The sequence below is a fragment of the Triticum dicoccoides genome, chromosome 6B (genome assembly GCF_002162155.2).
Source record: "Triticum dicoccoides isolate Atlit2015 ecotype Zavitan chromosome 6B, WEW_v2.0, whole genome shotgun sequence".
NCBI classification, from domain to species: domain Eukaryota; kingdom Viridiplantae; phylum Streptophyta; class Magnoliopsida; order Poales; family Poaceae; genus Triticum; species Triticum dicoccoides.
In genome coordinates this window covers 683,624,990-683,640,797 of record NC_041391.1, presented here as the reverse complement: position 1 = coordinate 683,640,797, position 15,808 = coordinate 683,624,990, and the positions used below count along the sequence as shown (strand labels likewise).

Genomic DNA, 15,808 nt, shown 5'->3' with positions numbered 1-15,808 from the left:
GATGATCGAATCTCGGGCAAGTATCATTCCGATGGCAAAGGGAACACCGTATGTTCTTATGCGGTTTGACCGATAAAGATCTTCATAGAATATGTAGGAGCCAATATGAGCATCCAGGTTCTGCTATTGGTTATTGACCAGAGACGTGTCTCGGTCATGTCTACATAGTTCTCGAACCCGTAGGGTCCGCATGCTTAACGTTCGGTGACGATCGGTATTATGAGTTTATGTGTTTTGATGTACCGAAGGAAGTTCGGAGTCCCGGATATGATCACGAACATGACGAGGAGTCTCAAAATGGTCGAGACATAAAGATTGATACATTGGAAGGTTATATTCGGACACCGGAAGGGTTCCGAGGGTCACCAGATAAATACCGGAGTACTAGGAGGTTACCAGAACCCCGTGGGGAGTATATGGGCCTTAATGGGCTTTAGGGAGAGAGAGGGGCTGGCTAGGGCTGCCCCCTCCCCCAAGCCTAGTCTGAATTGGACTAGGGGGGAGGGGCGGTGCCCCCTCCTTCCTTCTCCTTCCCTTCCCCCTTCTCCTACTCCTACTAGGAAAGGGGAGTCCTACTCCCGGTGGGAGTAGGACTCCCCCCTTGGCGCACTGTCGGTGTCAAAACCGGCGGATCTCGGGTAGGGGGTCCCGAACTGTGCGTCTAGGCGGATGGTAACAGGAGACGAGGGACACGATGTTTTACCCAGGTTCGGGCCCTCTTGATGGAGGTAAAACCCTACGTCCTGCTTGATTAATATTGATGATGTGTGTTACAAGAGTAGATCTACCACGAGATCAAGGAGGCTAAACCCTAGAAGCTATGGTATGATTGTTGTTCGTCATACGGACTAAAGCCATCCGGTTTATATAGACACCGGAGAGGGCTAGGGTTACACAGAGTCGGTTACAATGGTAGGAGATCTACATATCTGTATCGCCAAGCTTGCCTTCCACGCCAAGGAAAGTCCCATCCGGACACGGGACGAAGTCTTCAATCTTGTATCTTCATAGTCTTGGAGTCCGGCCGATGTTGATAGTTTGGCAATCCGGACACCCCCTAGTCCGGGACTCCCTCAGTAGCCCCTGAACCAGGCTTCATGACGACGAGTCCGGCGCGCATGTTGTCTTCGACATTGCAAGGCGGGTTCTCCCTCCGAATAATTCATAGAAGATTGTGAACACCAGGATAGTGTCCGGCTCTGCAAAATAATTTCCACATACCACCGTAGAGAGAATAATATTTACACAAGTTCAATCTGCTGACGTATTTTGTGGCATCACGTCACACCACTACCAAGCCTTTACTCGAATTGTTTTTGTTATACCACCTCAGTGCATTTAGCGAAGCGGTTTCCTTGGCATGTCTTGTCGAAGCAGAGATCTTGTTCCCCTTATTCCGGGATTCCCATCAATACGGACGTGGGTAACCCAACCGCGCCATTGATTGCGGTGCTTGGGGGATAAGCGAGTTTTACCAGGCCGGTGGGGACACATGTTTTCGTCCGCCCATATAAGGGGATAAAGATCCAACCCTATTGCCTGCGCCTTCTTCCTCCTTGGCTTATCCATCTCCGCGAACCCGAGCTCCAATGCCCAAGCACGCACATCTCACCTCCACTTTCTCCAACCATGTCCGGAGCAGGAGGCAAGTGGATGGCCTCCTCCGTCACGGAGGGGCAGATCCAGAAGCTGCGCAGCGCCGGATACCTGTCCAGCGACATCGCGCACCGGCTCCCCATTGAGGGAGAGCTCATTCCCACCCCCAAGCCCCATGAGAGGGTAGTATTCCTTCCCCATTTCCTCTGCGGACTGGGCTTCCCACTCCATCCCTTTGTTCCGGGGCTCATGTTCTACTATGGCCTGGATTTTCATGATTTGGCCCCTAATTTCATCCTCAACATCTCGGCGTTTATCGTCGTGTGCGAGGCCTTCCTTTGCATCCAGCCCCACTTCGACTTATGGCTCAAGACCTTCAGTGTCAAGCCGAAAGTTGTGAAGGGCAGTCAAGCGGAGTGCGGAGGTGCCATGGTGGGCAGGATGTCCCACGTTACATGGCTCGAGGGCACTTTCGTGGAAACCATCAAGGGGTGGCAATCGGGGTGGTTCTATATCACCGAGCCGCGTGACCCTGAATGGGCAGCGGCCCCCGAATTCAGATCCGGCATCCCCACACGGCTCACCTCCTGGAAAGAGAGCGGCCGGACATGGGGTGATTCGGAGGAGCTGACCGGACTCCAAGCTTGCATCCAAAAGCTAGTGGACAAGAAGCTCAAACTTGTCAACGTAATCCAGGTCATGCTCATTCGCCAGATTCTCACGTGCCAACGACGGGGCTTCAACATGTGGGAGTTCGATCCGGCGCAGCACCAGACTTTGAATGGGCTCTTCGACACTACGTACGAAGATGTCTGGAAGGTGCTGTTCAAAGGCGCCGAGGCTCCCGCATCCGCTACCGAAGATCGCGGATTCAGCTCGGAGCGTCCAGCTGACGAGGTAAGTGATTTTGCCCTTTAAGGGACGCTTGTTTTCCATAGTTTGACTCTATGCGGGATCTAAACTCCCTTTCCTTTGACAGGACTGGCTGAAGAAGGCTGCACATGCTATCTGCCCGGCCCCATTGCCAGAGGACCCAGCGGACGCCCGTTTGACGGGGCTGCTGGCTCCGGCGCCCCATGTGGTGCCGGAGAAGAAGGCCAAGAAGAAGGCCACGGGGACTCGGAAGAGTTCCCGTTTTCAGGTGCTATCGAATGATGAATCCGAGGCCGACTCCTCTCACCAAGGTGAGGAGGAGAAGAAGAAAGCCTCTTCCCAGGCGGGGGGAGAGAAGAAAAGGAAGGCCTCCCCATCGAGGGAGGCCGAAGGGTCCAAGAAGGGAAAAACTCTTCCCCCGGACTGCTCTGCCAACGCCAGTGACGACGACGAGGACTGGCCTCCAAGGGCCAAGCCCCTGGCGAGATCATGAGTATCCGGATTCCCGAATAACTTCATGGTTTATCTTTTTTGCCACGCAATGTCTTTCTAATGCCGCATACAACCCTGCAGTCCGCCCAAGGACGATCTCCCCGCTTCGTCGAGCAGGTCCTTAGGTGCGTCGGATATGGATTCTCTTCCGACCGCCTCCACCCCCCGTGACACGGACGACGCCGAGGTGGGATCCCGGGAAGGGACCCGCCAGGAGGAGGAGGCCCCGGAGGTGTCGCAGGACAACCTCCCGGACTTTGCACCGGACTCGGCTCCGGATCCCATAGTGGCTCCGGAGTCCGGCGGGCGGCCCCTTCGTAAGAAGGGCAAGACCATGACGCCGGCAGCCTCCGTCCAACCGGAGGTGCCGGATAGCTTGCTGGAGGCGCTCAATAGCGCCTCCATCGAAGAGGAACACCGCACTGTTATGAGTGTGGTGATTCAGAAGGTGCAGCTCGCCAAGAGCGGGCTGACCGAAGCCTGCAGCAGCCTTTTAACAGGCTTTGAGGTAAGAATTTTGAGATATGTAAAATAGTACCGCATAGACAGTAGCCCCTGATACTCGGTTCGGTGTTCGGAAAGAAAAGCCGGACTGAGGATCTAAGAAGATATAGGCAGGAGTCATAAAAAATATGTTGATATGGGATTGCAGGCTGCGCTGCTGACCTCTGCCACACTGACTGCGGAGGTCAATACTTTGAAGAAAAACCTCGAGCGGTCCGAGAACGAGCTCGTCCGTACCAAGAAGCGGCTCGAGGACAAGGAAGGTCAGTAACAGCTTATTAAAATTGCACCTTACAGAAAAGGATTTTGGTTGCAAAAAGAATAACAAGGATAACGTGGGTATTGCAGGGGCCACTAACGAGGTGGCGACCCTGAAAGAGGCGGTGGCCGCGGCCGAAAGTGATGCGGCTACGGAGCGCACCGAGCGAGAGAAGCAGGAGGCGCGGGTGGCGGAGGTACAGCAAGAGCTTCAGGATCTCGTGCAGAAACATGAGAGCCTGGAGCGTGACTCGAAGACTCGAGAGTCTGAGCTTGCAACGGCTCTTGAGAGTGCCAAAGCCGCTAAGGCCGAAGCCTACAAGGCCCTCTAGGAAATCGAGGCGTTGAAGAAAATAGCAGCGGGTAAGGCATTTTTCATGCAAAGTAAGCATGTGAGTGTTAATTACCTGTTGCTTACCCGGATTCGGAGCTCTCCAGGAGCATTTGCAGATCTTCCTCGTAGCGTGTCCGATGCTGTCGCGTTCTACCGGGCCGAGGAGGGGAGCTCGACGGAGAAGGTCTTCTGGTCTCAGTATGCTGAGGCCGGACATCCGGTGCCCCTTAGCGACCAGCTAAAGCAGCTGGTCGAGCTCCACAAGGCGGCCGAACAGGCCATGAAGGGCCTTATAGTTCGGCTGTGGCCTAAGGAGGCCATGCCTGGGAGCTACTTCGGCCTGGTGCGGCGGCTGGTGGATGTGTGCCCGTGGGTTGAAGTCATCAAGCACTCCGCCTGTATTGAAGGTGCCCGTCGGGCCCTTGCCCGTGCAAAGGTGCACTGGGGCAAGATGGATGCCCAGAAGCTTGTGACGGACCCACCACCGGAAGGCAAGGAGCATCGCACGCCCGAGATGTATTATAAGAGTGTGCTGAAGGGCGCCCGCACTATTGCGGGTGAGTGCTCCAAAGATGTAATATTTGAGTAGACTCGCATTTTGTTATCCTGTGCGCTGAAAACTTAGTTCATTTGCGCTAAGCAATGCTTTTTAATTTAAAATATTACCTTCTGTGCGGCTGTTTATCAAATCTGAGAGATGGCAAGTCGTCGGCTTCAGCCCCCATGCCATGAGTGCTGGGGTGTTCGGGATAAATTTGAGCACTCTTGTTCCCATATTTGGGTCCATCTAGGGAGGCGCTCAACACAACGAACAAGGCAACTGGACTTATAATGCTTGAACACTCTCACTTAGCCATAGAATTCTATAATTTTAAATTTCGGCGAAGCCCCTAGTCTTTGAAAGGCCGAATTTGGGGCGCTATCCACGCCTGGGCCGGATAAAAACCGGCTCCTCGCTCTAAGCGGCATAAGTCTTTAGGAACTCGCAAAAACCTCTAGAACAGCGACCAGCTCTCGCCTCATCATGACGGTCAGTTTTAGCTTTCTCCACTGAGGCGTTAACCCAGCTCAACTGGGGCGCAATCGCAGTGGTTCTCCCAGTGCTACCTTAGCCGATACAACGGAACGTAAGGTACCAAAACATGGGAGCCGGGCAAACCCAACTATTGACCCAAGACATGATTCGGAGCTGATGCATATAGTGCTATAAGTTCGGGGTGCCGCACTTGTGGAAGTGTTCGGACTTATCACACCATGATGCGGGAAACATAAGCCCCTGGTGTATTTAGCCGTACCAAAACGTACAGATGCGTAATGTCGTAAATGAACATATGTATGAAAGAGAAATGCAATTAGAAGCAAAAAGGTGCTGCATTACTTATTCAAGAGAAACTGCTATAAGTGCAGAACGATACAAATGGTGCGATAAGCAAGGGATGGGACTGTTAAACATGTCCCCCTCCAGGGGTAGGCCGCGAAATGGTGTATAAAACAGATTTAATGCTCGTAATGGAGACCACCTGGATATTCGCTGTAGCCTTTCTTCTTCCCTGGCTGTTGCATCGTGAGTTCGGCAGGTCTATTGCCGGACAGGGCCTCTGACGAACGGAGTCCTGTGGTTAAAAAAAAGGAGAAGAAAAAGAAAAAAGAAAAAGAACGACACACTTGAGAGCCCCTGGTGTGGTTGAGCCGCAGTCTGGGCCTATCATGGTCGCGCTCCTCTCCCCATGCCCATGGTATCTTCAGAGCATAATGGTGTACGCGAAGGACCTGTCTTGACGTTTTACAGGGGCTGGGGTTGGGGCCGTGCTGCTACGCGTGCTCGGCACGTGCCAGGTGGTCTTGTTGTAGGTTACTCCGGGCGCGCTTAGCTATGTCCGGCCGCTTAACGGTCGGACTCGAGAATTGCCTTAAAAGGCTGCATTGTACTTCTGCCGCGAGAGCCGATGTATGTTCCTCCGTGCGGAGAGAACGTTCAGTGTTTCTGTTGACCGTGATGACTCCTCGAGGGCCTGGCATCTTGAGTTTGAGGTATGTGTAGTGCGGCACCGCGTTGAACTTTGCGAACGCGGTACGTCCGAGCAGAGCATGATAGCCGCTGCGGAACGGAACTATGTCGAAGATTAACTCCTCGCTCCGGAAGTTATCCAGGGATCCGAAGACCACTTCCAGTGTAACTGAGCCTGTACAATTGGCTTCTACACCTGGTATGACGCCTTTAAAGGTCGTCTTGGTAGGCTTAATCCTTGAGGGGTCTATGCCCATTTTGCGCACTGTGTCCTGATAAAGCAGGTTCAGGCTGCTGCCGCCGTCCATCAGGACTCTGGTGAGGTGAAATCCATTAATGATTGGGTCTAGGACTAATGCGGCAAATCCGCCATGGCGGATGCTGGTGGGGTGGTCCCTCCGGTCAAAAGTGATCGGGTAGGAGGACCATGGATTGAACTTCGGGGCAACTGGCTCCATCGCGTATACATCCCTGAGTGCACGCTTCCGCTCCCTTTTGGGTATGTGTGTTGCGTATATCATGTTCACCGTCCGCACCTGTGGGGGGAAACCCTTCTGTCCTCTATTGTTCGGCGGCCGGGTCTCTTCCTCGTCATCGCTATGCAGCCCCTTGTTATTGTCTTCGGCAATTAACTTGCCTGCCTGCTTGAATACCCAACAGTCCCTGTTGGTGTGGTTAGCTGGCTTTTCGGGGGTGCCATGTATCTGGCACAAGCGGTCGAGTATTCGGTCCAAATTGGACGGACCCGGAGTAGTTCTTTTGAATGGCTTTTTCCGCTGACCGGGTTTCGAGCCTCTGAATCCGGCATTGACTGCCGTATCCTCACTGTTGTCGTCGTTAATGCGGCGCTTGTTTTTGTTACGACGCGACTTGCCATTACGGTCCTTGATATCCGGACTACTAGAGTTTTTGCTGAGGTTGTTGCTGCGCGCTAGCCAGCTGTCCTCACCTGCGCAGAAGCGGGTCATGAGTGATGTGAGGGCAGCCATGGATTTTGGCTTTTCCTGTCCCAGGTGCCGGGCGAGCCACTCGTCGCGGATATTGTGCTTGAAGGCTGCTAGGGCCTCCGCATCCGGACAGTCGACGATTTGGTTTTTCTTGGTTAAGAACCGTGTCCAGAATTGTCTGGCCGATTCGTCTGGCTGCTGAATTATGTGGCTGAGGTCATCAGCGTCTGGTGGTCGCACATACGTCCCTTGGAAGTTATCGAGGAATGTGGCTTCCAGGTCTTCCCAACTCCCAGTTGACTCTGCTGGCAAGCTGTTAAGCCAATGCCGGGCTAGTCCTTTAAGCTTGAGGGGGAGATATTTGATGGCGTGAAGATCGTCACCGCGGGCCATGTGGATGTGAAGGAGATAGTCTTCGATCCAAACCGCGGGGTCTGTTGTGCCATCGTACGATTCAATATTCACAGGTTTAAACCCTTCGGGGATTTGATGATCCATTACTTCATCTGTGAAGCACAGTGGGTGTGCGGCGCCTCTGTACTGGGCGATATCACGACGGAGCTCAAAAGAGCTTTGTCTGTTTTGTTCGGCCCGGCCGGACTTACTTTGTCCAGTGCGACGGTTGTTGTCACGTATCGTGGGGCGCCCACGCGATCCATAGATCGATCTTGATTGTCTTGCCCTATCCTTCAATATATCTCGCAAGTCCGGAGCGTTCCCCTGTGGCCTTGTGCTTTTCGAGCGATGCCGGGGTACGGGTCTAGTGAAGGGCCTAGAGGCCTCTCTGTCGCGACCACGGGGTGGTCGATCAGCCGTATTGTCTCCTGGTGATGCGGGTTCATATGCCTCCTCCTCTAATCGGGGGAGCAGCTTACGTTTAGGGTAGCTTTTGGAGGGGCGTTCGAGCTCATGCTCTTCGGCCACGAGGACTTCAGTCCACCTGTCGGCTAGCAGATCTTGATCTGCTCTAAGCTGTTGCTGCTTTTTCTTGAGGTTGTTCGCCGTGGCCATAAGCCTGCGTTTGAAGCGCTCCTGTTTGACGGGATCCTCTGGCACGACGAATTCATTATCGTCGAGGCTTGCCTCGTCTTCGGAGGGAGGCATATAATCCTCTACCTCTTCTTCTGCCGCTCTCTCATGAGGGCTGGCGTCCCCGTCCTCCTGCGCTGGATCTTGCTGGAGTGGGTTGTCTTCGGCACTATCCGGGGTGTTATTATATCCGATGCCGGAATCTTCATTCTTGCTATGGCGGGATATACAGCGGCGCCGCTGACGCCGGCGCTTGGGCTGTTTCTTGGAGGGGTCATCCTCCGCTGCCCCTTCGCCATTCCCATCCTTCGGGATATCCACCATGTATATATCATATGACGAGGTGGCTTTCCGGTGCCCGGTAGGCGCTGGTTCTTGGTCGTCTCCAGCATCGTCGTCCATACCGTCGATGTCTTCGGAGTCGTAGTATAGCATGTCGGTTAGATCATCGACAGTGGCTACCAAGTGGGTGGTGGGTGGGTATTGAATTTCTTCGTCGTCTGCATCCCAACCATCCTGGCCATAGTCCGGCCAGGGCTCTCCTGATAATGAGAGATCCCTTAACGAACTCAGGATGTCGCCAAAAGGTGAGTGTTGAAAGATGTCCGAGGCAGTAAACTCCATGATCGGCGCCCAACCGGATTCGATTGGTGGGGGCGCGGGAGGTTCGGAGTCCGGCAAGGAGTCCGGCACCTCGGAGTCACGAGCCTTGTGAGGGACAAGATCAATGTTCGGCTCTATCGCCGCAGAGGTTGCAGCCCCCGAGGCGGCATCTAACCATCCGTCCTCGATCTGCGCAGCCGGCTGTGAATTGAAGATTGGAGCGGGCTCAAGTGCGGCCTCCAGGGTACTGTCCGGCCGCAGAGCTAAATCATGCTCGTCGTGACAGTGCGGCATGCTCGTTTGTGGCTCGAATCCATCGAGGATCAAGTCCCCACGGATGTCAGCCGTGAAGTTCAAACTTCCAAATCTGACCTGACGGCCAGGGGCGTAACTTTCGATCTGCTCTAGATGGCCGAGCGAATTGGCCCGCAGTGCAAAGCCGCCGAATATGAAGATCTGTCCGGGGAGGAAGGTCTCACCCTGGACTACGTCGTTGATGATGATCGGAGAAGCCATCGAGCCTATCGGTGACGGCACAGAGGAACTCTCAATGAAAGCACCAATGTCGGTGTCAAAACCGGCGGATCTCGGGTAGGGGGTCCCGAACTGTGCGTCTAGGCGGATGGTAACAGGAGACGAGGGACACGATGTTTTACCCAGGTTCGGGCCCTCTTGATGGAGGTAAAACCCTACGTCCTGCTTGATTAATATTGATGATGTGTGTTACAAGAGTAGATCTACCACGAGATCAAGGAGGCTAAACCCTAGAAGCTAGCCTATGGTATGATTGTTCTTCGTCCTACGGACTAAAGCCATCCGGTTTATATAGACACCGGAGAGAGCTAGGGTTACACAGAGTCGGTTACAATGGTAGGAGATCTACATATCCATATCGCCAAGCTTGCCTTCCACGCCAAGGAAAGTCCCATCCGAACACGGGACGAAGTCTTCAATCTTGTATCTTCATAGTCTTGGAGTCCGGCCGATGATGATAGTTCGGCTATCCGGACACCCCCTAGTCCGGGACTCCCTCACGCGCCCTCCTCCTTGGCCGGCCGCCTCCCTCCTAGCTCCTTTATATACGGGGGCAGGGGGCACCCCAAGACACACAAGTTGATCATTGATCTTTTAGCCGTGTGTGGTGCCCCCTATACCATAATCCACCTCGGTCATATCGTTGCGGTGCTTAGGCGAAGCCCTGCGTCGGTAGCTTCATTAACATTGTTGGAGATTCTAAAGGTGCTCTACAGGTGTCTCCGAAGGTAATTGTTGAGTTGGCGTATTTCGAGATTTGGATTTGTCACTCCGATTGTCGGAGAGGTATCTCTGGGCCCTCTCGGTAATGCACATCACTATAAGCCTTGCAAGCAATGTGACTAATGAGTTAGTTGCGGGATGATGTATTACGGAACGAGTAAAGAGACTTGCCGGTAACGAGATTGAGCTAGGTATTGAGATATCGATGATCGAATCTCGGGCAAGTAACATACCGATGACAAAGGGAACAACGTATGTTGTTATGCGGTTTGACCGATAAAGATCTTTGTAGAATATGTAGGAGCCAATATGAGCATCCAGGTTCCGCTATTGGTTATTGGGCGGAGATGTGTCTCGGTCATGTCTACATAGTTCTCGAACCCGTAGGGTCCGCACGCTTAAAGTTCGGTGACGATCAGTATTATGAGTTTTTGTGTTTTCATGTACCAAAGGTAGTTGGGAGTCTCGGATATGATCACGGACATGACGAGGAGTCTCGAAATGGTCGAGACGTAAAGAATGATATATTGGATGACTATGTTCGGATACTGAAATGGTTTTGGAAGGTTTTGGATATATACCGGAGTACCGGGGGGTTACCGGAACCCCCTCGGGGGTTTATTGGGCCTCATGGGCCCTAGTGGAGAAGAGGAGGGGCGGCCAGGGCAGGCCGCACGCCTCCTCCCCCTCTAGTCCAAATTGGACAAGGAGGGGGGCGGCGCCCCCCCTTTCCTTCCTCTCCTCTCTCCCTTCCTTCCCCTCTCCTACTCCAACAAGGAAAGGAGGAGTCCTACTCCCGGTGGAAGTAGGACTCCCCCCTTGGCGCACCCTCCTCCTTGGCCGACCGCCTCCCCCCTTGCTCCTTTATATACGGGGGCAAGGGGACACCTCTAGACACACAAGTTGATCTGTTGATCTATCCCAGCCGGGTGCGGTGCCCCCCTCCATCATATTCCACCTCGGTAATATCGTAGCGGTGCTTAGTCGAAGCCCTACGCCGGTAGCATCATCAACACCGTCATCACGCCGTCGACGGAACTCTCTCGCAAAGCTCTGCTGGATCATTGTTCATGGGACATCATCGAGCTGAACGTGTGCTGAACTCGGAGGTGCCGTACGTTTGGTACTTGGATCGGTCGGATCGTGAAGACATGCGACTACATCAACCGCGTTGTGCTAACGCTTCCGCTTATGGTCTACGAGGGTACGTGGACAACACTCTCCCCTCTCGTTGCTATGCATCACCATGATCTTGCGTGTGCGTAGGAAATTTTGAAATTACTACGTTTCCCAACACAAGCGTACGATGGAATTACTCACGCACGGCGCTGAGCATCATGAAATTGGTGATGGAGGATGGTTGATGATGACGACGGCGACGGATTCCCCTCTCCGGAGCCCCGAACGGACTCCAGATCAGCCCTCCCGAGAGAGTTTAGGGCTTGGCAGCGGCTCCGTATCGTAAAACGCGATGAATCCTTCTCTGTGATTTTTTTTCTCCCCGAACATGAATATATGGAGTTGGAGCTGAGGTCGGTGGAGCTTCAGGGGGCCCACGAGGCAGGGGGCGCGCCCTACGGGGGGGCGCCCCCACCCTCGTGGACAGGGTGTGGGCCCCCTGGTGCTGATTCTTTCGCCAATATTTTTTTACTAATTCCAAAAAGTAGCTTCGTGGATTTTTCAGGTCATTCCGAAAACTTTTATTTCTGCACAAAAATAACACCATGGCAGTTCTGCTAAAAACAGCGTCAGTCTGGGTTAGTTCCATTCAAAACAGAGTTTAAAACAAAGGCAAAAGTGTTTGTAAAAGTAGATACGACGGAGACGTATCATTGGCACATCCTGACACGGAACATTATTCAAACGAGGTGGCTCCGTTACGCGTGGCTGAACTGGCGTTCCGGCCCTAGGTGCTGCAACTCGGTTTGTCTGCGGCGGGTTACTGGTCCCTGCTCTAGGTGTGCAAAAGAGGTTTCTCGCCTCGTAAACCGGAGGTAGAAGAGACTTGTCACTCCTCCTCATGATTTCATTTGAAGCATTTTGATCCATCGTAAGCCGGAAAGTCTCTGCCTAAATCCGCTGAGCCTGAGCATCCAGGGCAGCCCACTCTGCGGCTATCCTGACGTCCTCTGCCGCCAGGTCATCCTTGGCTAGTGCTACCTCATCATGTAACCTTGCAATATCTGCATTATGCTGAGCTTGATTCGCTGGGTTGACCTCTACTGCCAATAGATCTGTTAGATTATCCATTAAATCCGTCAAAACCTGAGCCGGCAGGCGCACAGGGCCTTCTGCCCCGGTCGCCGTCCCCGCCGCTGACCTGGAGATCATTGCCGCTGCAGTTGAAGAATTCTGACCAGGCTGTGTACCGGCCATAAAGATCCCAACCCTGTTAGGCGGCTCACAGGGGTCCGGAATACTGTCGCCATAGGAACCCCCAAGCCTGCCATCTTGCAGTTGATACAATAAAGTAGTCTCGCTTGTGGACGACTCACCATCAGAATAGATGGCCGTCTCACCGTCAGACATAGATCCTTCATCAAATTCCGCTCCATGGATGAATCCCATGAAGGCACGTTTCTCGGTGGGCTGAGCTCGGGTGGGTCTCGCACGCTGAGCCGTCTCGATGATGTCGGTGCAGATGTCCGGCTCAGGGCCTGGCTCACCGATCTTGCCGATGAAGACGTGGATTCCGCCGAAGGGGACCCGGTACCCGTACTCAATTGAGCCGGCCTCGGGGCCCCAGCATGCATCGTCGATGTAGAGCTTGCCGCGACGACTCTTGGTCATCCGGCACACAGTGTATCCCTTGATCCCTTTGAAGTTGCCCTTTAAGAACTCGAAACCACCGTGCACTGGCCCCATGGTGGGCGCCAACTGTCGTGGAATAGTCACGGAAGATGTCCTAGTGTGAGGACTTAGTCGTGGAGCCATCGCAACTAGGTTAGCTTAAAGGGGTTAAACGGTACAAAGGATACAATAGTTTATACTGGTTCAGCCCCTTGCGGTGAAGGTAAAGGCCTAATCCAGTTTGAGATGATATTGCTTATATCTCGAGTACCAGGGAGCGAATACGCTTGACCTAACTTTTGATCTCTTGTTTCTTGCCTTGAACCGCCGCCGGGTCGTCCCTTTATATACACAGGTTGACGCCCAGCGGCTCACGGAGTCCCGGCCAGCTCATAGATAATCTGTCCGGCTCGATGACTATCTATACATGCATTACAATACAAGTCTTACATATATGACGGTTTACCCCTACGGGCCTTAAGACGCCCTTGGGCCTTGGGCCCTTGCTTGTGAATCGCCATCTTCAATATTCTCGTGGGCTTCATATCATGAATCGCCATAGGTATAACCCGGTCTTCTGGGCGGGTCACACCTGATAGTTATATCCCCAACACACACTGCAAAGCTAATAGCCAATTTCATTTATCAATAAATATGCATATAGTTTCCTAATGAGGTTTGTTTGACTTTGTTAGAACCGTAGAAGAATCATGTGCTTGAATCATTGTTGCATGCAAGGAATTAAATCAAATGACCAAATCATACTGTATCATATCAAACATGGAAGCATACATATATATGATTAAAAAATAGAGAAATTGTGAGTTGTTCTACCCCTACCAAGTAGGAACTAGGGTTATTTCACGGCAACAGGCCAAATCAAAACCCGGAGAGCCGATTCGTGACCAATCAATCGGTCTGGAATCAAGTTACACAACACACAGAGAAGAGGAATGGATAAGGAGGCCCACCAAGAGGACAGCGTCGACGGTGATGGAGAGAGTTGGGGACGGCGCGGGTGGCACGGCAACAACATGCCGTGCGTTTACTGCTCGGCCCACGCAGTGACAACCGGCAAGATCGCCGTCAATCGGAGAGGACGGTCGTGACGGAGAGAGTTGGGAGCGGCGACGAAAATTTACTATGGCGGTCGGAGTGTGAGATAGTGGGAATGGGCTAAAGTTTGGGATGAATTGATGATTTATTGGCAAGTGTTACGGAAAGGATGCTAACGGGCTGATGTGGCAGAACGAGAGAAAGATGTGAGCCGGAATTTACACGAAGTAAAAAACTGAGCACCAAACAGCTAGTTCCACCTTCGCGCGTAATATGGGTGGTGTAACAAATTCTATTCTTCTTCTTAAAATTAATGGATGAGGCAAAGCTTATGCCTTCGTTTGTGGAAAAAAAAACTTTGCGTGTAGATGATTCCTTATGCCTTCAGTCCGCAAGTGCAGCACTATTGCAATATTTCGGTCAGGAGCCTCACTTTCTGAAACCCCTTCAGACACATGTCTGGCAGTCGAGCCATTGCATATACATCACGCCGTATTTGTAAAAGAGAGATTTTCGCTAATTGTTCACATTAAACTGCAGATTTTCGCCAGTACTCGAATAACGTGAACCATCTTTCATGTTACTGGTAGTCTGGTACGCTACGTACGTACCCACCACCATCAGGGTCATCACACTGAAACAAGAAATGGCGCCACAAAGGCAAAGCCATGCAAATACAACCCCCAAAAGCGCTAGCTGCCATCACTACCACTTCCTCTTGCTAAATCACCAAAAGTAGAACTAAATCACTACTAGCTCGATCGTGCATGCATGCCAGCTCTAATCTACAATCTGCTGAGTACTACTACTCCTACTAGTTTTTTCACAGAGACGAGTACGGCTTCCACGACTGCATGCACGCACGCGCGCGACTCCGGCACGGTCACTGGGGCTGCTGCTTGCCGGACTTGAGGCTGGCCGCGTTATGGCCAGACGGCTCGCCGCCCTTCGCCATCTGGGGCGCCGCCCTGGAGGAGGCCGCCATGTGCTGCTGCTTGCGCTTGAGATCGGCGAGGAGCTGCTCGTTCTCCTGGGCCAGCAGCTGTGCCTTCCTCCGGAGCCGCTCGTTCGCCTGCATGATGCACAGGTTCTCCAGGTACAGCTCCGTGTTCGCCCGCTCCATCCTCCGCGCCCTGCTAGCCACCTGCACCACATTCACATCCACCTATGGTTACAGTTCAAACTAAAACATACTGCGCTTGATTTAGGAAACAACTTGCACCTAGCAGCACTCAAGATTCAAGAAAGAAGGCAAGAAATGCACTAGGGATGGATTGTGAAAATGCAGTGCTAGTGCTACTTCTTCGTACCTCTTTCTGAGGTAGTGAAATGGTAGTACTCGGGCTTGGAAGGCACGGACAGGCACTGGTACTAGTAGCAGAGGAAGAAGAAGGCTAGCTGGCTGGAGTGAGGAAGAACTTGTGGAGAGGAGACGCGAGAGTGCGTATTTATAGGCAGGCTCCAGCAAAGCAGTGGATCCAAAGAGTGTGTTCTCCTCTCCTGCACAGCTTCAATGCGGGCGGAGCTGCCTAGGGCTCTGCAGGATGTGTACATTCATGGAGGTGGTTAGCTGTCAATGAGAAAGTGTGATGATGGTGATGAATTGATGACGCACTTCTGGTTCTCGGTCCAAAGATACGCAATCATTCTTATTCTCGGCCCTGCCGTGCGCTTCTCCCGGCCGGCAGAATTTCCAACGTAGTACCCATCCCTTCAGTCTCTCACTCTCTCTCTCCAGAAACCAGAAACAGTCAAACTTATGGAGTTACACAGCCCTGAAGAATTTGCAAACTAGTGCATCCATTCTCGACGAATTTGTAAAGCTTTCCCTAGTCCAAAAATGAGCAGTATTGTTTTTTAGAAAACTTCCGATCTTTTCATCATGCCACGGTGGTATAAAAAATAAACACAGAAAAAGAATGCATCCATGTTGTAGCAATGACTAAAGCACTGGAGTGATCCAAAGGGACGCCGTCCTCATCACCGCTCCCTTATCGGAGTCAGGCCAAACTTGTTGTAGTAGACAGTCGGAAAGTCGTCGTGCTAAGAACCGGACCAGTG

General features: G+C 52.6%; 1 protein-coding gene across 1 annotated transcript; it reads right to left on the bottom strand.

Annotated features, from left to right (window-relative positions):
• Nucleotides 1–14,306: 14,306 nt before the first annotated feature.
• Nucleotides 14,307–15,165, bottom strand: LOC119320282 (protein LITTLE ZIPPER 3-like). The gene is made up of 2 exons (XM_037594401.1): nt 15,058–15,165; nt 14,307–14,891 (listed from the first exon to the last, which is right to left on the bottom strand). The coding sequence occupies exon 2, from the start codon at nt 14,868–14,870 to the stop codon at nt 14,631–14,633; it is 240 nt and encodes a 79-aa protein (XP_037450298.1). The 5' UTR covers nt 14,871–14,891; nt 15,058–15,165; the 3' UTR covers nt 14,307–14,630.
• Between the last annotated feature and the right edge of the window lie 643 nt (nt 15,166–15,808).